At 48.1% G+C, this 23,949-nt stretch overlaps 2 protein-coding genes and 1 non-coding gene across 4 annotated transcripts in view; 1 reads left to right on the forward strand and 2 right to left on the reverse strand.

Moving 5' to 3' along the window:
* Nucleotides 1–324: 324 nt before the first annotated feature.
* TRNAM-CAU lies at nt 325–397 on the reverse strand. The gene has a single exon. It is a non-coding gene; the product is annotated as a tRNA-Met (tRNA).
* An 8,375-nt stretch (nt 398–8,772) lies between these two features.
* Nucleotides 8,773–18,346, forward strand: MAP1LC3B (microtubule associated protein 1 light chain 3 beta). The gene is made up of 4 exons (XM_042797445.1): nt 8,773–8,921; nt 11,788–11,843; nt 14,342–14,448; nt 16,497–18,346. The coding sequence occupies exons 1-4, from the start codon at nt 8,882–8,884 to the stop codon at nt 16,669–16,671; spliced, it is 378 nt and encodes a 125-aa protein (XP_042653379.1). The 5' UTR covers nt 8,773–8,881; the 3' UTR covers nt 16,672–18,346.
* The window catches only part of ZCCHC14 (zinc finger CCHC-type containing 14), a 56,085-nt gene continuing 49,916 nt past the window's right edge, over nt 17,781–23,949 (reverse strand). Inside the window, exons 13-14 of one of the 2 annotated variants that reach the window (XR_006165729.1) lie at nt 22,655–23,152; nt 17,781–20,478 (exon numbers count right to left, since the gene is read on the reverse strand). Coding sequence is in view for 1 of the 2 variants with exons in the window: in XM_042797444.1 (XP_042653378.1) it covers nt 23,097–23,152 (56 nt within the window). In the remaining variant the exon portion in view is untranslated. Of the gene's footprint in view, nt 23,153–23,949 lie in introns of both variants that reach the window. The other variant, XM_042797444.1, reaches the window with a different exon arrangement.

Genomic DNA, 23,949 nt, shown 5'->3' on the forward strand with positions numbered 1-23,949 from the left:
ACGGCTCCCCCGCGGACTCGCCACGCCCCTCTTCCCCCCCCACACACGTTATCCGCCCCGCCCACCGCCGGGCAGTGGGAGGCCGCGCCCCCTAGCGCGCCGGGGGACCGAGCGAAGGGCCGGTGGAGCGGTGTCCGTGCCCGGTAACGGCCCGCGCTGCAGTGCGGTGTCAGCCCCGTGGGGCTCGCCGCCCCGCTCCCGCCCCACACTGCAATTAAATTAAAAAAAAAAAAAAAATCAGTATACATATATATCCCTTCCTTTGGAAAGTTGTGCCTGCCCGGCGAGAAAAAAGGAAAAAAACAAAAACGAGGAAACCACTACTGCCCCGTGTGAGGATCGAACTCACGACCTTCAGATTATGAGACTGACGCGCTACCTACTGCGCTAACGAGGCTCCTCGGAAAACTGCCCTCCGCGCAGACCCCTTCTGCCCGCGCCCCCCCCCCCCCCCCCCCCCCCCCCCGCCGCCTCTCCGCTGTTCGCACCGGTGCTGCTGCGCCTTGGGGCGCCGCCTCAGAAACCTTGTTTCTTTGCAAATGGCTCCTTTTCGGCAGGAAAGACCTCTTCTGTTGGTTTGTTTTTTTTTTTTTTCCGAATTATTTTCCCGTGTTTTTCTTTAAGACAGGCCTGACTTTTTTTTTTTTTTTTTTTTTGCAAATGACTCCTCTTTCTCATGCTGTTCTGCAAGAGACACCTTGGGTTTTTTTGTTGGAAATGGCTCCTTTTCCCCATACTGTTCTGCAAGAGAGACCTTGGTTTTTTTATTGGAAATGGCTCCTTTTTCCCATGTTGTTCCGCATTTCCGAAAGACTCCTTCGGGGTTCTTACACATCCTCATTCAGCTCCGCTGGCCAGGAATGCACTGGGAGGGCTGCACTGACAACAACGCTCGCAAGGAAATCAAGTCATTTCGACATAATTACAGAAATTAAAGCCAACCTCGTTTGCCTCTGCTGTGAACAGTCGCTGTTCGACTGGGATTTCTGCAGTGAAATGAACTCCACGTATTCACTGAAGCGCTCAGCAGAAGAGGGTCCCCTGCGATGCCGGCCAAAGTGCTGCCTTGAATCCTAATCAACAGGCCTCAGTGAAGATCTCGAGGCAGCAGTCACCACGACAATCAAGCGACAAACACCTAAACTGGAAGAAGAATGGGGAAAAGAGACGTGTAATTGATGCAGAAAGTTTCTAAACCTCGCCCACAAGAATCACTGCACGGAGGCTGCTGGCCTGCAGAGCAAGCAGCTGGCAGAAGAAGAAGAACAAACCTTCGGACATCAGGCCCACCAGACGAGAAGAGATGTTTGAGTTGCGTTGGACAGCCTGAGGATTTTGCCATGTGGGCAGCTCTGTTGTTGGAGGGACCATACCTTGATTTCCAAGGATCTGAATGGCCGTGCATACGGGACGACAAGGTGGTGGGTCCAGGGTGCAAGGCCTGTGGTATGAAAAAAATGGCAACAACCACAGGATGAGTAAACACACGTCTTCTTACAGCCCGGGCCACTGCATTCCTCCTTCTAACGCTTCCTGCGTGCAGAATGAGCATGTCATTTCTACTAGAGTGCTAATCCTTTGGGGCTTCAGTGATGGACGAGCTTAGTGCCCACAATTCTGATTAAATTAAGAAAAGGTGCTCCAAGCATCTAAAAGAAGGCACATGGACAATGAGTCACCTAAACCAAACGTCAACTGTTTGGAAGTAAGTCTGTAGCCGTCTTCCACCTGTATCGACTCACATCATTTTTCCCCTGTGTTACATTATGCTCAGCTGGTACTCAAAGTTTCTGACACAGCTCTAGAAGGCCTTGTCATGTCTGTTTGCTTAGGAATTGATGGATTCATGGAGAGGACAGGAAAAGTACTGATGGCAAGGATTTTTGCGTGAATGAAACAAAAGATGTCCTTGGTGACGTTGCCTCGAGCAGAAACTCAGCAGTCTACAGCACACACATGCTTTTTCCCTCTTTTGCATTTTCTATTTTTATCTGGACTTCATTCTTTCTCCTCTTCTTCTGAATGCTCCTGCTGAGCCTAATCACCCTACAACCTTCTCTCCCTTTCCCTCACCCACCTGACCCCTCTACCCTTATCCCACAGCCTTGGCTCCACAGATGCTGAGCTACTGCACCCTGCTCCGTCCCTCAGACATCAGACTTTTCCCCTGGCCCACCGACCACCTTTCCAGTCCAACCCAGCAGAAGGCAGGACAGCCCATCATAAATCCGTGCCAATTCCCATGGAGCTCTATCGCCCCGTGCCCATTTCCTCCAAATTAAGAGGAAAAATGGGAAAAGCCTGTCCAGACAAAAGGCAAATGCCCAATTTTATGATGCACTGATGTCACCTGCCAGGGAGCGAAGCTCAGCAAAGTCAGAGGCAATGTGACATCTGCTCTCTGTGCTGGTGGTGACAGCATTTCCCCTTCCCATGGAGCAGAGTGGAGGAATCCCAGCCTCTCATCACACCCAAGAGGAGCAACGATCACTGTCACCACCGCAAGTTTCAAGGCTCAGACAGAAAAGGTTTCTGGTGTTGTTTTTGCAAAGCATCACACAATAGTTACAAGCAGAGAGTTGGGAGCCTGGGCACAGCGAAGGTCCTTGAGGCCCAGAAGGCAGAGAGCTGGTGCAGAACAGGGTTACTGAATCCATTATCTGAATCTACCAGCTTTATTTGTGACGATAGGGAAAACAGTAAAAGTGTGTTATCATCATCTCCCATCCTCTGTGGCACTACCAAGTGTCTGAGCACCTTTCTTTGTAAACATTACCAGAGTAATAGCCCAGAGCTTTCTAGTCCTGCTGTTTCAGTCAAGCAGCTTGCAGCTGTTACCACAGGGCTTTTGAAAAAGGATGTACCAAAAGGGGAAATTTTATTGTTTCATTTCCTTTCAGCAATTAAGGAGCTGATGCAGCTCTCACTATAGTCAATTAGTCTTCACGCTCACTCAAAAGGGCTTTGAATTGGTCCCAAAGTTAGTGTCCTCATTTTCTGTAATCCTGGAAGTGTTTACGCCTTCCCAGCCTCTGAGAAGGGATGAGCCAGCTGATGGCATATCCAGCCAATTATAACCTGAACAGCTAGGAGAGAACTATTTATTTTCCATTTGGCAAGAGGGACAGAAAAGTATGGCAAGGAAGGCCGAGACAGATGAACAAACCCTCTTTGCAAGCCCTGTTTGCCACACAAAGTATTTGCAGCATGTTTTTTTTGGCATAAGCCTGCAGTGTGATTTCTGCTTTGTAATAAGCATCCTTGGAGACAGGACACTTCCAAGAGAGAATATTTCAATAGAAAGACCAAAGAATTTTGCTTTGTTTTTTGTGATGTACATATTTCATTTCATATCTCCTTTCCTTGCTATTTTAAGCTGGAAAATAGCTCTTCTCATCCTGATTTTAGTATTTCCCACCTTCTTCCTTTCTGTCTGGACATTGATCTCACCAGATTTTGCTGGATAAACTGATCAGTGGACAGACTGGGCTCTTCAGGGAAAATCCAGAGAGCACTGCGGAAAATGCTGCTGATGACTCAGGAAGCGCTTGCATCCTTCTGCTTTATAGATGAGCTTGATGCCCTCTCTTTATGAAAAAGGGTATGGTCTTTCTTCAACATACTGTTGTTGCAATCAGGTATTAGTCAGTTTGATGATTAGCTGTGGTCCTGAGCGCTTGGGTTCACCGAAGACTTCATAGTACTTTTACTAGAGGTCGTTGTTGTTCTTTTAGCTTTGGCCACGGTCCAGCCTGACCAATTTCATTGTACCCAACACCTCTGGCAGCTCAGTTCGCTGAAGCATTATCCTGTCCAGGACAGATCACGGGACAGGCAGTCAGGTGTTCGAGATGCTATTACTGGGTCGGGTGCTGAGCAAAGGTTGTGCAATCACCGGCAGCTCGCTGAACCTCCGCATGCCTCAGTTTCTCATGATGTAAATAAGGAGGGTGTTTGCTGAAGCCACAGGCTACGTAGTACTCTGTTAATATTTGAATATGTGTGGAATTGCTTAAATCCTAGGAATATTAAAAATCAGTGGAAGACTTTGTTGCATGGTGTATTATTCCACAATTTCCCTGCTATGCCTCCCACACTCACACTGTCGTTACCGCTTGCCAAGAGGTTATGGATCTTTTTGAGTGAAAGGGAGTACATAAACATAAGTTATTGTTGCTTACACCAACTGATTTACTGTGTTTCCTTGTAAAACCAATGGCTTCCATTTAAAACCTGATCCTGAAGCCAAGAAATGTTTGCTGGAACAGCAGTAGCAGCAGTAACTGATGTCAGGGTACATAGCAATGATGTGCTGGGCAATGCTTCTTGCCAGGGAAGTGCAATGAGTTTTTAGCCAAAAATTCTAAGAAAATTATGTTTTTGTGATGACATTGCATACATCCGTGTGTTAGTTTGGATTTACCATCCAAAAAAAGCATCTGCCTAATAATCTCTGAAGTGTTATATTCCAAAAGTCTTGTGAAATAGGTGGCCAGATAGAGGAGAGAGGCAGTGTTAGCATTCCCACTGAGGGACAAGCTCATCTGTTGTTAGACCCCTGAGAAAACCCACAGAGGGAAGATGTTCTGCAAGTGGCTTCTTTAGTTTCACTTTTCTCAAATTATACTTTTATATTCCCCCACATAAGATATTTTGACATTCTCATCACCTCCTGCTAGAGTTCTTCTAACTCAGAAGGTGACTTAGAGCAATTTGAAGTTTGGGAATTTGTTCATAGAGTAGTCAAATTTAAGATTAAAACTTCTCAGAAGAGTTATTTTAAGGCATTGCAAACAATTCACTACAATCTGATTCTGGCTGAAAATCTCCAGTAGTAGCTGGTTAATGGCTGCACACTGTGTTAAAAAAATCAAGGCCTACATTGATCTTTAGCTGAGCTAGATCAATAAGAACAATTCATGAGAAAATAACTGAGGGAAGGTATTTTGATTCAGGTTTAAATGCAAGTTACTCTCAGCACAGTGTCCTTCCGTTTATTTTATGGGGGTTTTCTCTCCATGTTACTGGTTAATTTAATACTGCTGACAGCTGCTGAGCTAATAGCCCTAGACACTAAAGTGCTGTCTTCCAGCAAGGGTGTAGCACTGCCGAGGAACAGCTTTGCCCATTCACTGTAAAAAGCCTTTGCAGTACTGTTGTACCAGAGAAATGAGGGGATTGTTTATAATTCAGATTGTGAAATACACTCACTTTGTTGTGAGGCAGCTCATAGGGAAAAAATAGGAAAAGTGGAAATTTTTCCCAAGGGAAATGCTGTAAATATCAACTATGGTTTGAAGTCACCTTTCATAGTGGCTTTTTAACACAAAAAAACACCCAACCTTGTGGAACATACAGCAGTTGGGAAAACCTGGCTTTTTTTTTTTTTTTTTTTTTTTTTTTTTTTTTTACTTCAGACCTAAGATTTAGTATAGCCTGCTGTACAGGGTGCAGACATGAACACCTGAGCTGGAATCCAAACCCAGCTTGAGCTCTGACCTGCTTTGTAAGTTTGGGCAAAACACATCTCTTTTGTGTCATGAAATACTAACTGGCTGACTGGTATTGTAAGAGATTATTTACCCCATTCTTCTCCCTGAAATAAGAACAATTCTCCCTAAACTCTCCAGAATGGATGTTTTACTATTTTCTCGTTAAATAAAAATATCCAAAGTTGACTATTCCACTGCTTTCCTAGGCAATTTGTTGCAGTGCTCAACTATTCTTACCCTTAACTCAACGTCTAATTTGTATCACCTTTTCCAAGATGTAAGCTCATTATTTCTTGTCCTAGACTCACTGCACGCAAAGAGCTAATTCCCTCCTGCTCTGCAGCAACCTTTTGCATATCTGAAGATGATATAATGTCTTCTTTCAGTTATGCCTTCTCTTCTTCAGACTAAATGCTTTGTAAAGTGTTCTACGAGTAGAATAAAAATGCTCTACAGGCTAGATTTTTAAAGGGCTCTGTTCCAGCGTAATCACTGAGTTTGAAGAAAAAGTATTTTCAAAAGCAGCATTTTCTCACTAGCGATGGAGAATTGCGCTGAGGCAGAGCTGGTCCCAAAGGCTATGTCCATGCTGTCATTCCAACTGCGCCTAACACCTTTCTCAAATCCAGACTCGCCAACTGTCTGCGCTGTCGACATGCAGACATAGGCGAAGGCTGAGATGAGGAGGGAAAGGTCAAGCAAGTCTCGGTGTGGATCTAAGTTTTCCTTCGCACAGTCTCTGCAGATTATTCATGAGCGGAACATGTGATAGCCCAGCCTGTCAGCAGATACTCTGATTGTGGCTCTTCTTAAGCACCATATGGATGCTTTCAGCCTGAGCTGCAGCCCTGCTAACAGTTGGTAGCGTGGATGAAAACCGCATGACATTCAGAGCTTGCTGTTGTCGGCCCTGCCACCGGGACTCACCTGTACAACCTAAAAACAACACGATGGGGTTTCACCGGGGCTTGTCCTCCTGCCTGCAGCGACACAGCCCCTGAGGTACCATTCTGAGAGCGTGGCGGGATTTCCTCAGTCCAGAAAATGGTTTTTAAAAGGCAGCCATTTAAATAAGAAAGAATTCGGTTGAAACAGAAATTTGGGATTTCTAGTTCAAGTTTCAGAGGTATCGGCCTTCTGATGATCATCCATTATGTCTCACCTGCTGTCCCCAGACAGTGATGTGATGGATAAAGCATTCATAGACCTTAGGGCTGTTTTTCTTTCCTTGGCTAGTCACACCTTTAATGGTCTCATCCTATAATTATACAGCCACCTGAATTATATGACCCTGAATCACAAAATTAGGTAACGAACCCTCATTCCATTGTGTGAGCAGAGCATCACTCCAACTTCAATGCATTGTTCCACCCCCAAAAATGCAAAAACCTTGACAATCTCTGGTTAGAAAATGGTCCTTCTCCCTATACTCATGAGGGCACAGCCGCCTGCAACTCCCTGTCCCTTCAGTTGCAGAAGTTGGATTGTACAGCGAGATTGTGTAGCCCTATTGCTGCAAAATCGTTCCTATATTTCAAAACATGGTGCTGGGAACATATGTGAGAGAAAGAGAAAGAAAGGCAGCTGAAAGCCTACAGCCAACAGCTTGTGTCAGAAAGCTGCTGAAGGAGGAAACAGTTGGGCATTTTTAATCACGACGTGGTATCTGCAGGATGAACGTGAGCAAACTTGGCTTGCGAGTGAAATTGTTTGCGATCGAATCAATTCCTGACAAACTGCACGAGACCGGGTGGTGGGCTTTGAAGTGAATTGGAACACCTGCTCCTAAAATTTTGTTCCCCGAACGTAAACTTTACCACGGCCTCCTCATACTCCCATCTGTGTATGCTGAAGGCAAACTGAAGGCAAATCACTAAACTTGCACCTCTGTGGGGAGGCAAAGCCACTTAGGAGCACGTTGTTAAGGGGGGGACATGGTGGACCACTCTGAGGTGGCCATGGCCGTGTGTTGCTGAGAGGGGAGCATGTCAGGGCTGTATCGCTGAGGAGGAACACGGCAGGGCACTGAGGTGGCCATGGCTGTGTCGCTGAGGAGGAACGCTGGCTGGGCATTCGATGAGGACGCCATGGCTGTGTCACTGAGGGGGTTCACTGGCTGAGAACTGAGGTGGCCATGGCCGTGTCGCTGAGGTAGAACATGGCAGGGCAGTGAGGTGGCCATGGCTGTGTCACTGAGGAAGAACATGGCAGGGCATTCGATGAGGCAGCCATGGCTGTGTCGCTGAGGAGGAACACTTGCTGGACATTGAGGTGGCCACGGCTGTGTTGCTGAGGAGGAACATGGCTGGGCACTGACGAGGCAGCCGTGGCTGTGTCGCTGAGGGGGTTCACTGGCTGAGCACTCCGAGGTGACCATGGCTGTGTTGCTGATGAAGAACATGGCAGGGTGCTGAGGCAGCCATGGCTGTGTCGCTGAGGAGGAACACGGCAGGGCACTGAGGTGGCCACAGCTGTGTTACTGAGGAGGAACGCTGGCTGGGCATTCGACGAGGCCGCCATGGCTGTGTCGCTGAGGAGGAACGCTGGCTGGGCATTCGATGAGGCAGCCATGGCTGTGTCGCTGAGGGGTTTCACTGGCTGGGCACTCTGAGGTGACCATGGCTGTCTCGCTGAGGAGGAACACGGCCGGGCACTGAGGTGGCCATGGCTGTGTCGCTGAGGGGGTTCACTGGCTGGCACTCTGAGGCGACCATGGCTGTGTTGCTGATGAAGAACATGGCTGGGCATTCGATGAGGCAGCCATGGCTGTATCGCTGAGGAGGAACACGGCAGGGCACTGAGGTGGGCACGGCTGTGTCGCTGAGGGGTTTCACTGACTGGGCACTCAATGAGGCGGCCATGTCTGTGTCGCTGAGGGGGTTCACTGGCTGGCACTCTGAGGTGACCATGGCTGTGTTGCTGATGAAGAACATGGCAGAGCGCTGAGGCAGCCATGGCTGTCTCGCTGAGGAGGAACATGGCAGGGCACTGAGGTGGCCATGGCTGTGTTGCTGAGGAGGAACATGGCCAGGCACTGATGAGGCAGCCATGTCTGTGTCGCTGAGGGGGTTCACTGGCTGGCACTCTGAGGCAGCCATGGCCGTGTGTCGCTGAGGAGGAACACGGCCGGGCACTGAGGCGGCCACGGCCGTGTACCCCCACGGGAGCCGGCCCCGGGGCAGCCGCGGGCAGGCGGCGGGCGGCCGGCGGCCCCGCCACACTCAAGATGTCGGCGCCGCCGCAGCGGTGCCCGCCCCGCCGTGACGTGCGGCGTCAGCTGACGGCGGAGGCGCCGGTGCGCGGCGGCGGGGGGCGGGCGCCGGCACTCGGAGTTGGCCGCCGCCGCCGCGCAGAGCCGCCGCCGGGCCTGAGGCCGAGCAGCCGCCGCCATGCCCTCGGAGAAGAGCTTCAAGCAGCGCCGCACCTTCGGTGAGCTCCCCGGGAAAGGACGCGGCGGGGCGGGGTGACTGACAAGGCCCGCTGGCTGCCCCGGCTCCCTCCGGGCCTCGTCGGGCGGGCGGCGGGGCGGGCCAGCGGTCGCTGCGGAGGACGGGGGGCGGTGGGGATCGGTGGGGCGGGGAAGGGGCAGATGTCGTTAGGAGCCGCGGGAGATCCCCAGGCCGGGGGGCCGGCTCCTGCTGACAGCGAGGGATCCGCGGCCGGAGCGGGCCCGGCCGCCCTGCCCCGGTCACCGGCATCGCCGCGTCGCTCCGCCGAGCGCTGCGGGGGTTTCCCCGGCTGGCGGGGGGGGGAAGGGGAGTCGCCGCCGCTTCGGGGCTGAAACGGGACAAACCCCGGCCCGGCCTCCGCTGGTCCTGCGCGGCCGTGGGGCTTGTTCGGCCGCGGTAAGCGGGCCGAGCCTTCCCGCTGCGGGGCGGGAGCCTGGAAGTTTGGGCCAAAGGGGCTTTTTTGGGTGTCCGGAGCGGGGGTGTCAGCGAGGTGCGGAGGTGGGTGGCAGTGCCGTGCTGGGGTGAGCGTTGGGAGTGGGGCTCGGGGTGGGGGAGGTCACCTCTCCGCATCATCCATTATCGACTGCAGAATTCCCAGGAGCCTGGAAACATCACTTGGCGTGGTGTGTGCCAGGAGCTGGGCCTGCCCAGCCCTCCCGATGTGCCTGCTCAGTGTCCGGCTTCATCTGTGCTATTGACAGGAGAATTAAGCTCCGCTCGCAATTTGGTGCTTGGCGCTGCACGAGGAATTCTCTACCCGGGTAGCTGTGAGCAGGCTGGGGTGTATGCCTCCCGCCTGCCTTGAGTTATTGAAAACTAGCAAGTCATCGAAAAGAGCTGTGTAATGATGGCTGGGGAAATGAGATTAGTTTCTTTCTAGAAGGAACAGCCTTGGTAGAGCGGTGCCAACAGTTCTTTCTGTGCTTAGGATGGGACCAAAGCAATCAAAAGAGCTCAGTATCTGTTATGTGTGTTGGAGAGGTAGGCTGAAATGCTCCAAGGATAACAATAACTGGCAGCATAACCCATTTCTGCATGAACTATAAAATCCCATACGTAAAATGGAATTGGTGGAAGTAACTGATCCAGATTTTCTTTTCCTTCTGCCTTTGGGTTAAAGTCAGGCTGCTTAAGAGAGCTGTCTGGTGTGCCCACCCTCGTCTTTGCTGTTCTGTTAGATGTAAGCTGTTCTCCTCGTTGAAGCAGAGAGAATTTTGATCTAACGAAGGCTGTGTTTAAGCTGCCCCTTTTCTTAGAGTCTTCCAAAACTGTTGTTGACCCCATTGCCTGTCAGCAGCCTCTATTGCAGGTATTAAGTTCAGCTAGGATGGCAGCCAAGTAGTTGCCACTGCAACTAATGTCGTCAGAGAGCCGTGTTTATCTGTGGCTGACTGAAGCCTGATTTTGAACACGCCATATATAATAATCTCAATGATTTGTTCGCTTTATGTTCCTTCTACTCCAGGGAGTTCTGCTGAATAACACTGCCATAAACAACCCCATTTCAGTTGGAAACTTAGTCAAACCTCTCTCTGCTTGCTAAGTTGACGGTTGGTCTCATTCAGTCCCCATATCTCTTGTGATTCTGGTTAATCTTAACAAGTATTTTAATTGGCTAGTATCTCTGCCCTTGAAGTGTTAACGCAGGTCAGTTAGAGCGTGGCTCGGGCTGTGGGACGTGAAGCAGGATGGCTTTCAGGTCCTTGGTCTTGCAGTCAGGTGAAGGCTTTGCATTCTCCTCGCCTGAGTTCTGCTTGATTCACCTCCAGCTCAAAACCATGATTCACATGAGTTGCATTTCCTTACTGGGCTCATAAAAAGGCACACGGCTATATTTCATGCACACAGACTTAATATAGACTAATGGAGAGCTGTGTGATGTTATTCCTGAGTGGTGGGACAGGTCGTGTGTCCTGTGCATTAGCATACCAGCAATGAGTTGGGCTGACGGGTGCTGATCTAAGCTCTTCCTCTCCCGTGAGCAGCACCTCTCCCTAGGTAGGTGACTGTTAAAGCTGTGATGCAACACTAAATCTTCTCTCTGAGAGGTGTTTACAAGATGGAGATGGCCTGGAAAGCCCCGGCCTGCTGAAGAGAACTGGAGAGGTTAAAATTGAGTTCACTGAATCTGAAAGTAGGCAGGGTATAAGCAGATGCAACTGCCTCTGAAAGCAACTGCGTTTGTTTACTTTGGCTCGGACGTGTACTTTAGCCCGGTTTTTAATATCTGTGCTATTAATATTTATGTCTGAGGGGAGGTGAACTTTATCCTGAAAACTGGCACAGAGAGCGGTGAAATGTCTAGGTACACAAGAACCTACCAACAGCTTCTGCAACAATGGGTGCGGCATAATCAAAATAGAAAACTGTAATTCGGTAATAGTAGAACACACGGCGTAAGCTGATGCTGCCAGGCTTCAGCTAGTCTTCGGTCTCAAGTAATTGTTGACAACTTCCTCTTCTGGGATCTCGCAGAAACAGTACAGGATATTTAGTCATTAACTTGGGTGGTGTAATTTGATGCCATAAATTTCTGAGATTAAATGTCTGGTTTAGTGGGCAGAAAATGAGGGATGGGAGGAGGGGTGTCTGTCTCCTTTACCACTTTCTAGGAGTCCCAGGCAGCGTGCGTGCAGTACTGGTCACCTTGGGCTAAAGAGCAAGGTGTCAGCTGTCAGAGGAGAGGTTTTACTTGTGACAGTGCTGTCCAATTTGAAAACAGCTTTGCCTGAATTTGCCTTTGTGTCTTTTACTAACATGCAGTTCCTCTCCTCAGTGGTGGAGAAATAAGGTAATAACAGCATTAAGTCTGGATGTTTGAACAAACATTTTTTAATCTCTTACAGAGCAAAGAGTGGAAGATGTACGACTGATCCGAGATCAGCATCCAACTAAAATACCAGTAAGTCTGTTTCTTTTCATTTTTCACTTCGATTTCCAGTCTCGTTTTCTTTTTACTATTTAGAAACGTGTAAAAGAGCTGTCCTGATGAGACCAAACTCAAATTTAGCCATTCAGGGTTGTTAGGCCTGGATTTCAGAAACATTCTCCAACTAGTAACCAGCAGTCAGTGTGGCAGAGCAAGGTGCTGGCTGGGGACTGGAGGAAATGGGGTTTCCTGTGTATTAAAGCTGCATGTTGTAACTTCAAAGAAAAACCACACCCTGGCTGAGCTCTGAGATTCTCCTGAGTGTTCAGCTCTTCTCATCTCAGCGTTTCTCTTCTCCAAAAGAAGACTCTGCAGAGGCTAACCAAGAAGCATACACAGTGATGTAGTGACAGGCACAGCTTTCATCACCAGTCAGTGCTGAGGAGGACAGAAACGTTTTCCTTCCGGGAAATGAGTCTGTGCTCGAGGTCTCCAGAAATGCTGCTTGGCTGTCAAACCCCTCCACCTCACCTCAGAGAGGAGATCAGCCTTCACTTTGTTGCTCTTTTTCAGCTGGTCAGCTCCAAATGCTGCCTGCATTTTTATTTTCTTTTATTTATGGCATCCTCAAGGTTACAAATGCAAAGCAAAGCATCCTAAGAAGCAAAAGGCAGGGATCGTGTTCTACTGCTGATGAGTTCTTCACAACTGGTGGGCTTTGTGTGACGGCTGTCGCTGCAGTAAGCAATAAATAAATGCCACCGTCCTTACGGCCGTTTGGTGGAACAGGGAAGGTCTCAGGAGATCTTGGGGGGCAGAAGAGAGAACTTAATCAGACGCCTCCACCTTTGGTTCTCAGTGGTGAGAGCTGATGATCCCTGTGAGTGAAAATTCTTCTGTGAACAAACCGCTCACAAACTGTCTGCACTTCCAGTGCAAGTTCATTAGCAGAAGCAGTTGTTGCCTCCATGTCAGATAGAAACCAAAAGGTTTTCACCTTTCCTTTAGCTTTAAACGACTTCATCCCAAAGCTGCTGCTGCTGTTTTACTATGCTGCTGGGCATGGGAACAAGTAATATTTTATAGCGGAGATTTGATGGCTTTTCTGGAATGTGCAGTTTTCCCAAAGGGCCCTTTCCTAACAAATCTGTTTCCTGACAGAAGATTGCTTTTTCCCCCCACCTTTCCACAGATCAGTTAGCCGTAGCCCCCAAGCTCTGTGATCACACATTGAAAGCTGTTGATTTATAGCAAAGCTCTCCTTTTAAGTCAGCCGTGGACATCCGATTAGCAAAAACTCAGAGGTAAGGAACTTGCTGAAGATGCAGTGATGCAAACTCACAACTATGGCAGAGCCCTGCTGGGATCTCTGGGGGCTTGCTGTGGTTGCCTGTCCGTGTCCTCGCTTCAGTCACGGCCTCGTTATTATCATTAGCAGTTCTGGATGAGATAAGATAAGCAATGTCACGCTAGACGGTAATTCCCTCCTGTGCTGTCAACATCCTTCATTTTGCCATTGGAAATATTACCTATTGGTTATGGTCTACCTTTTTAAAAATAGTATTGTTTTCTTTCCAGAATGAGCCAGCATTTATTTAAACTGATGTAAGAAAGTCTTTCTCTGATATAATTAAATTGGCTCAATATCTCTTCACCTGTGCAGTTTTTGAATATCAACACAGCCAGACCCCGTGAGCATGGAAAGGATCCAAGTGAGTGGTGTCACGTAGCTACCGTTGATTTAAAAACAACAAAACCCACATGGCTGTGGAAACGGGAGCACACAAATTCTGAGATCATTTCTTCAAAGCAGGAACTATACACAGTTGCTGGGCAGGGTGCTACTTAAATTGGCAAATCTGCAATTTCCTTGTGAATTAAGTAGCTACTACATAACAATCTTGAGAGATTTACTGGTTCCTAAGCATGCTGTCTTGAGATTAAGGAGGAGGGAATTCTCTCCTTTGAGGCTTTATACCCCTCAAAAGTAGCTTTCTCTCATGCATTAGAGTAACCGTGGAAGGTGAATGGAATAGCATACTAATCCGGAGGTGTAGTTCTTAGAAAGACATGGCCTGAAACTGGAGAAATTCTAGTGAAAACTGAGCTTGCAGACTACCATAGCAGCACAAGCCCCTAGTCAGTCACTGTAATGTGTTCGAGGGAAGTGTGCGTTATTTTTTCTTGGGTTTCCTTGTTGCTGGGTAATTCAGTGCTAGATTAAATGATTCCAGCAAATGAACTGTTCTAAAACTGCACTGAAGCTGCGGACGTGTGCTGTTAAATCCCTGTTTCTCACCCCTTCGTGCAGTGACTCTTGCAAGCAGAACAAAAGGAGCACGTGAAGATAATTTTAATTGTTCCTTTTCAGATTTGAGATCCTGCGTTCACAAATGAAGGGAAGCGGGAGTTCAGCGTAAACGCTTGTACTTTGCTGTGTTTAAAATGGAGGAAGGGGAGATGAGGGCACCAGACGCTGTTGCTGCCTTTCACATCTTCTGCTCCTCCTTTCTTTTTGTGTTTCTTCTTAGGTGATCATTGAAAGGTACAAGGGAGAGAAGCAGCTTCCAGTTTTGGATAAGACCAAGTTCCTGGTGCCAGATCATGTCAACATGAGCGAGCTAATCAAAATTATCAGGTAGTATGCTGTGATTTCAGTGTAATCAACCCGAGACTATGATTCTTTGTTAATTCCCCACCATTTGGGAGCTCTTTAAATGGAAAATTCATCTCAGGAGCGCTTGGTATCCTCACTAGGACAAATTCATGAGAAGATGTTTTTCCTTTGGCTTTGCTGGGACGAAAAACCTCTGAAGAGAGCTGAGCTGTTAGTCTGCTTTCAAGAGAAATAGCTGGTTCCCAGGGATGTAGGAGGGAGCCTGGGGCTGTGAATCCCTGCCTAACATGGGTGCTGCTGGCCCAGGGCTCCAGCCCTTCCCACTTGGCTGTTTTAGGATCCCTTCTCCATGTTCTGCCTGGGAATCCCTCTCCGGGGTGCCTGCCTCTTCCCACCCGCCGGCGGGGGAGTTTGGGCTCACAGCCAGAGCTCTGAGCTGGTGCTTAGGGTTGATGTTGGCATCCTTTGATCGTGAAGTGAGGTTTCCCTCAATGACAGTTTCGAGGCCTGAAAAACACATGTTCAGACCCAGTGTCTTTTTGTCCCAGCTGTTTGCGCAGCCTGTGGCTTGAGCACTGCTCCGCTCTGGTGCTCCAGCTTTGCTTACAAGAAAAGGCAAAAGGGGAAGCAGCCAAGGAGTGGAAGTTGTGTGGTCAAAAATTGTGGTCAGAAATTCTGCTAGAAGTGCATTTCTCCTGGCTTAGAAAGAATATCTGGTTAGTAAGAGTTCTCAAGTGGTCGACTTGGAAGTTAGCAGCAAGCCAGAGTTTGCTTTTTGTTGGTCACGGGGTAGCCCGGAGATGATTTGTGGAGGCCACGAGCTGTAAAAATGGAGAGCTGTCCCGCATGTCCAAACAATTCCCGGCCTCCGAGCCTTGGACAAAAACTGTCACAAGCAAATCCCAGCTTTTACGTGAGTAAGAGAGTGAGAGAGGGTTTTGGAAGCAGGAGCCAGATTGCTCAAGTCTTCCAGAATTTCTCATGAACATTAAAGGCCCTGGGCAAAAAGGTTAACAGCGATCTGAAGGATTTTTCCCACCTTTTTTTATTTGGCTTCACTGCGGATAGGTGACTTGGTCCTCAGCCAGCTGTGCGCAGCAAAGCCCCGTCCGTCCCCGCCCTCGGGTGGCCGCTGCCTTCTCTCAGCCTGCTCTCTCTGGAGCGAGGAGGGCTTGGTTTTGGAAGGGTCCCTTTCCAGGGCAGCTCAATAAATCCTTGTTTCCAGCTGCTGCCGCCCCTCAGCAGCGAGCGGAAGCGGCGGGAAGCTCTTCAGATCCGTTGTTCTCTCCTCCTTTCTTCGGTTGCACCTCCACATAGCCGAGTTCCTTTTGCTTAATTTGCTTTCTGAAGTAGTAGGAGAGCTCCTCTGGGCAAACTTGCTTTCCGGTAGGCAGCTTAGCAGAAATACCTTTTTTCCCCCCCAGCTGGAATGAGTGATCCTTGGGGGACCCTGAGGTTAGATGTTTACTGTGCCACGCACTCTGCGAGGTCTGTCACGCTCTGCCCTTCCCACGATGCTTCTCCTGGGAGGGAGGAGAAAAGGGGGGCAAGACGCTGCAAAGGTCAAACGCAGGCTGTCCTAGAGCTGCTGACAAGAGGGATTTTTAAAAGGTCCAGGGCCTTCTCCTGGAAGCTCTGCCCGTCCTCCCTCCCCATCTTCACCCCGATCACAAGGTCAGCTTGGGTTTGCATTTCCAGCGAGAGGCTGGTGAGCGAAGCCGCGAGGCAGAGGTGCTGCGGGCTTTGAGCACCTCTGCCTTCTCCCCTCGGTTGCACGCCCTCCCGGAGCGTAGATTTTTTTTTTTTTTTCCCCCAGTGAAATACAGGCGTTTGTCGGTGGCTGTCGTAGACGAATTTCGCACGGCTTCCAGGTGGGAAACAAACACCTTCTCTGGAGGCCGGGCTGCTTTGGGTGGGGACTCCTGACCGCTGCCAGCGGTGGAGGGCTGGGCCCGGCCCTCTGTCCTGCGTTGGTGTGAGCAGAAACGCGTAGTCACCGCTGTCAAACTCCTTCCCCCCCCCCCCCCTCAACCTCTTCCCTCTGCTCCCCCCCGACCTCCCCCCAACAGGCGACGCCTGCAGCTGAACTCCAACCAGGCCTTCTTCCTCCTGGTGAACGGACACAGCATGGTGAGCGTTTCCACACCCATATCCGAGGTGTACGAGAGCGAGAAGGACGAGGACGGCTTCCTGTACATGGTGTACGCCTCTCAGGAGACTTTCGGAATGCAATCTTCCGTCTAAAACACGCAAGCGGCTTCTAGCCTAGGATTTTGGTTTACCCTTGGCCATCACCCCCACTCCTCCCCACACGCACCCCAGGGAAAGAAACGGATGTCACCTACGCTCTCAGTACCTTAGCATAGTCTTGCTTTAGCAGGTGTCTCATCTTACCTTGCCTTGTTTGTGACTATTAAACAGTACAGACGAGCACCTCCGGCTTTGAAACCTGCTGTAATACTCCACACAGGCACATTTACATTTCTGGACTTTATGAATGGAACCCAATTGTGCATGTGACAATTGCAAATAAAGGGACAGTCGATTGACTTTAAAAAGCAAACAGGCACCAGGGAGGAGCTAAAGTGTTTCGTGTGACAGTTTTCTGGAAAATCTCCCTATGATTCCTTAAAGCTTTGGGGTTTTTTTGGGGCTTTTCTTAATAAAATGGGAAGGCTTCTCATGAGAGCGAATAAGTTTTAACACGTTCCAAAGCAGAGCTTTGTCTTCTGCAGCTCGATCAGACTCGGGTCAGCGCTGCAGTGAGTTAAGGCGAGCGCTTGGGGTGAGCTGGGGGAGTACAACTCTTTTTTTTTTTTTTTTTTTTGTCACCGTTTTTTTGTGCCGCCGCCAACTTAGGAACGGCGCCAGTTTCTGAAATACTCATACCAAACACCACAGCTTTATTGTAGTTTTAGGAAGTGTTGAACTGTAAAATACAACACCCGGACAGGTAACATTAAATAAACTCCAGTCTGTTATGAATTTCCAATCCCTGTGTGTTCGGTGAACCACTGCCGTCGAGATGAGCTCGCTTCCAAAAGATCCTCCCCCTCGCCAAGCCCGGAGGTTTTGCGGGTCCCTCCCACGGGCAGGGTCCGTGGGGAGGGGGTGGGCGCGGGGCCGGCCGCCAGCACAGGGGCGCAGCGCCCGCGTTTGGGGCTCGGGAACCACCGCCCGTCCTCGGTGTCCCCAGCTTTTATCGGAGGCACCTCCTGAACCGCGCCGCCGGAATCCCCAACCCGCCGGGGGTTTGCGTGGTCCCACCGAGGGGCTGGGGGGGGTTAGTCGGGGAGAACCGCTTTGAGAAGCGGCTCACGTCCAGGAGTTGCTGTCGGGAGTTGACGAACAAATTGTTTTTATTTTCTTTTTTCCATCACTGAAGCCTCCTGCCACTTGCACGGGGTTTGGAAGGTCTCAGAGTCGCTACTGTCCTGAGCAGGGAGGAGCCTGTGCAGAGGAAGGGTCCCTTATCATGCAGGACCTCTGGTTTTCCTCTCGAGTCGTTAAGTGTAGCAGGATGAGTTTTTTCTTGTATATTATGTGTCTGTGAACTAACTACAGCTGTTACTGGAAGCTAACTTACTATAACAGGGGGAGAAAGAAGCAATACTACTGCGTCTCGGCACTCTAGCTCAATAAGGTGTACACAATTTGTACCTACCTACACCTCTCTGCATGCATCTCGTTCACCACGCTTCCTTCAGATTTTTTTATTGGTCTTTGTGTTTTTACTCCCAACGTAAACTTTTAAGCGCAGCTTGTTCTATGTTTAGTTTTGTCCGTGTAAGAAATTGTTTAACTCATAACTGACAACCATACTTGTAATTACGACGTGATTGACTTGATATTCCTGTACAAATGTTGCTTTTTTAAAATTAATACAGTGCTGATATGGATGGATTACATCCCAACTTCACGCGTGGCTCGTGTGGTTATTTCTAGATGGTTTCTCGGTTCCACCTGCTTGGGGCTGCACGGGGCGGGGAGCTAAATCCCGCTGCCCACAACGAGACGCAGCGATCGTCACGAGCGGAGGAATTCGGGGTGTAACGGAACAGCTGGGGCACCCGGCTGCGTTTCTGTGCCCCCGCTTTGTTTCTGCTCCCCCGCGGAATCCCGCCGCTCCCGCGAGCCCCGCTCTGGCACCGGAGCCCGGACGCTCGGCCAAAGGCACAAAAAGCTTCGCTGCTCCTCCGCCCCCCGGCACGGGGAAGGGGCTCGGGCAGGAGTCGGGCCCTGGCTGCCAGCGGGAAGGAAGAGCCAGCACCAAGCTGAAAATGGAATTTATTTTTGAAAAAAATAAAGAGGTCCCTGATACCTACCAAGCTGGAGAAGCCTTCACACAGATGAAGCCCCTTTCAATTAAAAAAAATCCCAAATTTAAAAAAATTACAAAGGGATTCTGTTTAACTCTTTATTTTCCATACATTAAATTTACTCAGATAAAAACATTCTAAAAATGTACAATTTTACTTTTAACAAAGTATAATAAAACATAAAAATCCCAATACCAGAATACTTGACATTTACAATTCAAAATCAAATTAGCGGAATATTAAATATTTACAAAACTATTTAAAATATTTATAAAGTTACATGCACAATTTGTAATACTAGAATTGACGGAAGTAAAAGAAATGGCTCAAATGGGAGCAGGAGTTTCCTTCATTCCTAGTGGAAAGTTATGTCCAAGAGAAGCTGTTAATCTGCACTTGAAAACACACAGGATTTGCTTTCTGCTTCAGTACCGACATGCTTCTGGCTTACGTAAGAAACATTTTAAGAGAGCAAACGGGTAGTTCCAAGGGTTTATGACAAGGTGGCGGTGGGCAGCACAAGGGTTTGCTACACTCTGGCTCGGTTACGTGGATTTCTGTCCAGATTTGCCCGCACCCACCTCATTTCACGGGTGTTTTTTTGGCTCCCCGAATCCACAGCTCCGAGCGTCCGTGACCTCCGATGCACGAACAGCCAGCCACCCCCTCCGCGGGGGATTCGGCTGATGGCATTTTTATTTTGGGGAGGAGCGTTGCTCTGCCAAATACCACAGACTACATTTAATTTTTGAGTACCTTCTCCCTGAAGCTTGCCAGCGAGAAAAAACATGAAACAGAATTTTGGGTAACAGTAAAGGTCTAGTGTCAGACCGTTTTTTTTGTGTTTTTTTTTTTTTTCTTTCTTTTTTTTTCAGAAGCCTGACGCTTAATTTGCCAAGATTTAATATCCGTGGTTTAAAAAAGTTTCACAAAACGCGAGGTGTGACATGCTGCTTTATGGAAAACTCTCAGATCAATACCTGGCTTGCTAAAATGAGGCTTCCCTCTTCCCTCTCCTGCTGTTCTGCGCCGAGCCTGGCAGATTTATTAATGCTTAATTCGCAGGCTGCCGGCGCGAGGAGGAGTTTGCTGGAAATTCCACCCTATTTTGGGTATTTCCATCGCCAACACTCCCAAACGGAAAACACTTCTCAAACCGCCCCGCGCGTCGCTCACTCCCCCGAGGGAAGACTCATCGCTCACTTCTCCGTGCCCCTGCGAGGAGGTGACTCGGGGCTCCCTCCCGTCTTACACGGAAAAAAAATCACTTCTACTCCACAGTGAAATCCATTTTGAGAACTCATTCTTTTTATACTTTTAGGACAAAGCTAGGAATAAATAGCGTTCTTTGAAATCTCCAACTTTCAATGTATAAAAATAGGTTTTAAGAACTGGTTCTTTCAGCCAGCGAAGCTGGAACTATTCTAAAACAAGCTGCCTTACTTTCCCGGGGTAAAAAGCTGGATTTGTGCCTTTCAAAAACAGATTAAGGAGTATTTCACGGAACTAAAGTGCTCTGTTCGGACTTACCAACTTTGGTTGTTCGTGGGACAAAGTGGACAGCGCTCCCGAGCAGATCTGAAGCCGCAACTCGCTTTGACCGCGGGGAGGCTCTGCCACTGCTGCTGGCTCAGCAAACATTTCTGTGTTACCCTCGCGGTGCTTTAAGGTACTCGAGACTTCTGAATTTGAACTTACTCTAAAACCAGACTTCACCATTTAAAAACGTTACCTAAAAGTACACATAAGCCACTCGTAAGAAACGTCAGCCTTAACTTTACACAAAGGAAACAATCCCAAAGAAAGCTCCGAAGAAAGGAATGAAACAGTTTGCTGGACAGAAGCTCAGTTTTACAGTCCTTTTGTTACGGTTTCGACTCGGTGATGAATATTAGACGAGACTCCGTGCCCAGCCCTGGGCATTAAAGTAAAACGCAACTAGTACAGAAATTTTTTTTTTTTTTTTTTGCTATTGATTTTTGCTATTTTGAGAGGGTTTTTAACACTTGTTTCAACGCGTGTGTTGAAATACAGTTTATTTAAATACAATTCGGTTTTAAAATATTGTTTAAAAAAATTGAAAAAAAAAAACCACAAAAAAACCCCAACCAAAACAAAACCAAAAATGAAATGTTAAGGTTTGGCTTTCAGCACATGTTCCAGGCCACTGGAGAGACCCTCAAAGCTGTAACTAGTAAACATCGTCACTGAAAACCTGCACGTTTCCTTCAGCGCCGTTCAGCGTGACAGATTGTTCCTACCATTGTCTCAAGCTCATTAAGGCAAAGTAAATTGCATTGTCAGGTTGGAGCACGTTCGTGGTGTAGGTCTGAAGGTTGCTCGTGAGAAGAGAGGTGACCTCCCCACCCGTGGGCAGAGCGTTTCCAGTGGGTGCGATACTGCGGGCTGTGTGAGCTGGGCTCAGAATACACAAAGCGGATTTTTTTTTTTTTTCCCCCGTTGCATAGGCAGAAAAAAAAAAAAATTTTTCTTTTTTTTTTTTAAAAAAAAAAGCCCAAACATTACGCAAATTTAGATTTTGGTTTCCCCCAAGCCAAATCCACCACGAGGCAGCAGATCTCTACCGGGACCGAGTTTGGTTTCGTGCTATCTCGCCTTACCCCGCCGTTTGCCCTGCCTGCCCTCCCCCCCCCCCCGAGGACCCCCGACATTTATTTCTTCCCTAAGAACACGGTCCAGGAAGGGCTCGACTGTCAAGCTCCTGCGTCACCCCTCGCGTTGCCGTTGCATTTCTAAGGCCCGAGCTCCCCGGGGGCAGCTCCGCGCCACTTCCAAACCTCCTCGGACGGGACTTCCCTCACCTCCAAGCCAAAGTCAGCTCCGCCACTACAAATCCTACTCATCCTGGTGTGGTTTAAACTGGTGTGAGAAATACCTCCGAGTGTAAACAAGGCTTCAGACTTTAAAGGTGTCTTCCAAATTACAGTATGCAAATATCTTTATGTCCGACATTTTAAAGAGAAGGCCTCACCCACCTAATGCCGTCAGATTCCCCGGGTGAGCCGGGCGGATTAGTATCTTCTTTCAACCAGACAGGACCAAACTGTTTCAAATTAGCAGTTCAAGATTTGTTTGGCTTCCTCTCAAGTCCTAATTTAGATTTGTCACCCACAGATTATGTACGCTAAGTAGTTAACACCAAAGCTAGTCATCTACAACCTATTGCAACGAAGGAGGCTGACAATAAATCCTTCAAAGTCTTGATAATAATGAAGTTTACTACCTTTTACATGTTTGACTTCTACCACTTCTGAATCCTGTAGCAAAAGCCTTGGGGTAGGAGTCAAAGGGGTTTTTTATATAAAGTAAAGCAAAAGCTTACAAACTCTGCTGCCAGAGTTCTCTTTTTTTTTTTCTTTTTTTTTCTTTTTTTTTTTTTTTTTTAAGGATGGTTTAAAATTCATTTACAAAAGCAGAATAATAAGGTTTCTGTGAAAGAGACCTATATACAGTAACAGGACGTAAAGGTCGTTTTGTGTATTACAGGAAAATATCCTTGAAGCCTTTATGACTCTGGAGTCTCTGGGACTTGGACCCTTGGAAACTAAGTTTATTCCACTGCTGGGAACCCAGCACTATCTAGTAATAAGTGAGACAATGAAGCACAAGTTTTGTTTCCAGAAGGAACCGGAACTGCCGTGTGTGTTCTTTTGGAAGGGAACGGAGAGACTGACTTAAGATTTTTATTGTGTAGTTAAGTCATATAGCCTGCTGGTGCCAATTTTTTTAAAAGTTGGAACTTCTTTGCCTCTTGCACTGGTCTCAGAGTGACACTGTCTGCTAAAAGTGCAGAAAGCTTGAAGAGTTTTACATTCTTCTGTAGTGCAATCCTTAAAAATCCCAGAGATTAGTGCCTGATCACTTTTGAAAAAAAGTAGACATTTTACCTAGCCCAGGGGTGCCAAAGTCCTTCTGGCGAACGGCCGCTCCTACCTTCAGCCTCCAGCTTCCACTTCAGAACGTAGCTGCCCTGGAGTCAGACGTTTCACCTTAGAAAGTCCACATATGGCAACATTCTCCAGCAAAAAAAGTACATCGGATGTTGTACTTGCAACAGAAAATGCAGCTGGCCAGCTCCACCATCCATCCAGTACGCATCGGTCCTGTGACACGGAGTCAGAAGTTCCAACAACAAGATCCAAGCTTGAATTTGGCAATCAAAAATGGGTTTGATGCACCCCTAAGCTAGATTTTCTACCTAGTCTAATAAAGTAAAGCACCTTTGGATTAAAAAATACATTAAGCTTAACAGCAACTGGACGTCTCAGTTTTGTAGTTCAATCTCCTTATATCTCCATGGCTTACAGTATTTTCTTGCCAGAGAAAATATCAGTCTGTGGAGTCAAGACTTTCAGAGGGAGGAGCGTATTTCAGCCTAAACGTACCTGGGGGAGAGGAAACAGAAGAATTAAACAGCAGCAACGTTTTCACACCCGCTACACCGCAGAACTTTCTAAAACCACCTGCTGCTTATTAGGTGTGTAAAGCAGGGTTAGAGCGCTCCACCAGCCTGCAGCGCACGTGTTTGCAGCCGGTGGAAATGAAAACCAAAGCGCAGCAAAAGTCACCGGCTTAGATGTAGTTTTAGGGCTGGCAAAAACGCTCGGGAGAGCTCCAGTGGAAATCTAATTCATGAAATGGAATTCAGCTCGAAAAGACAACCGATTACGTTTCTGAAGTTCTCCAAATCAGGCCAGACGAGGCAGCGTCACATCTTCCCCAAGGGCCACTATCAAAACACCAGCCACAGAAACTCCACTAATGAGTTACATTTTAGCACTGCTGTGAATTGCTGCCTCAAAACCAGTCACTTGTTAATTTATAGGAGTCAAATACTTGGGACCTTGTCTGTACATATGAAAATGGACACAGACCTCCACTATAGACAAGACATGATGTAAAACGTAAGACCTCAGTGCTGTTTGCTCCAGTCAAAAGTTGGTATTTCATTTTTTAAGCCTACGCCACGTGCAAATTGTATCAACACAGTACGTCAATTAAAAATGAAAAACGGGACTAGAAAGTGCTCTGGGTAAAGTAACATTTCTCTCTTAGTTGTCTGCTGCCCAGAATTGAGGATTTCAGCTCTCTCCTGGAGAAGCCTGTGCTGTAACCGTGTAAGCAACACGCCCTACAAAATAATTATAGCAGCAAACACGGGACCTTCAAGAGCACTTGAGCA

Source organism: Tyto alba, unplaced genomic scaffold (genome assembly GCF_018691265.1).
Source record: "Tyto alba isolate M040663 unplaced genomic scaffold, T.alba_DEE_v4.0 Super-Scaffold_26, whole genome shotgun sequence".
Lineage (NCBI taxonomy): Eukaryota > Metazoa > Chordata > Aves > Strigiformes > Tytonidae > Tyto > Tyto alba.

What these genes read in the sequence shown, in the direction of transcription:
- MAP1LC3B (XM_042797445.1), top strand. Translation starts at nt 8,882, where the DNA reads ATGCCCTCGGAGAAGAGCTTCAAGCAGCGCCGCACCTTCG. An exon ending in CAAGCAGCGCCGCACCTTCG is followed by an intron (nt 8,922 to 11,787) that starts GTGAGCTCCCCG and finishes AATCTCTTACAG; the next exon opens with AGCAAAGAGTGGAAGATGTA. An exon ending in GAGCTAATCAAAATTATCAG is followed by an intron (nt 14,449 to 16,496) that starts GTAGTATGCTGT and finishes TCCCCCCAACAG; the next exon opens with GCGACGCCTGCAGCTGAACT.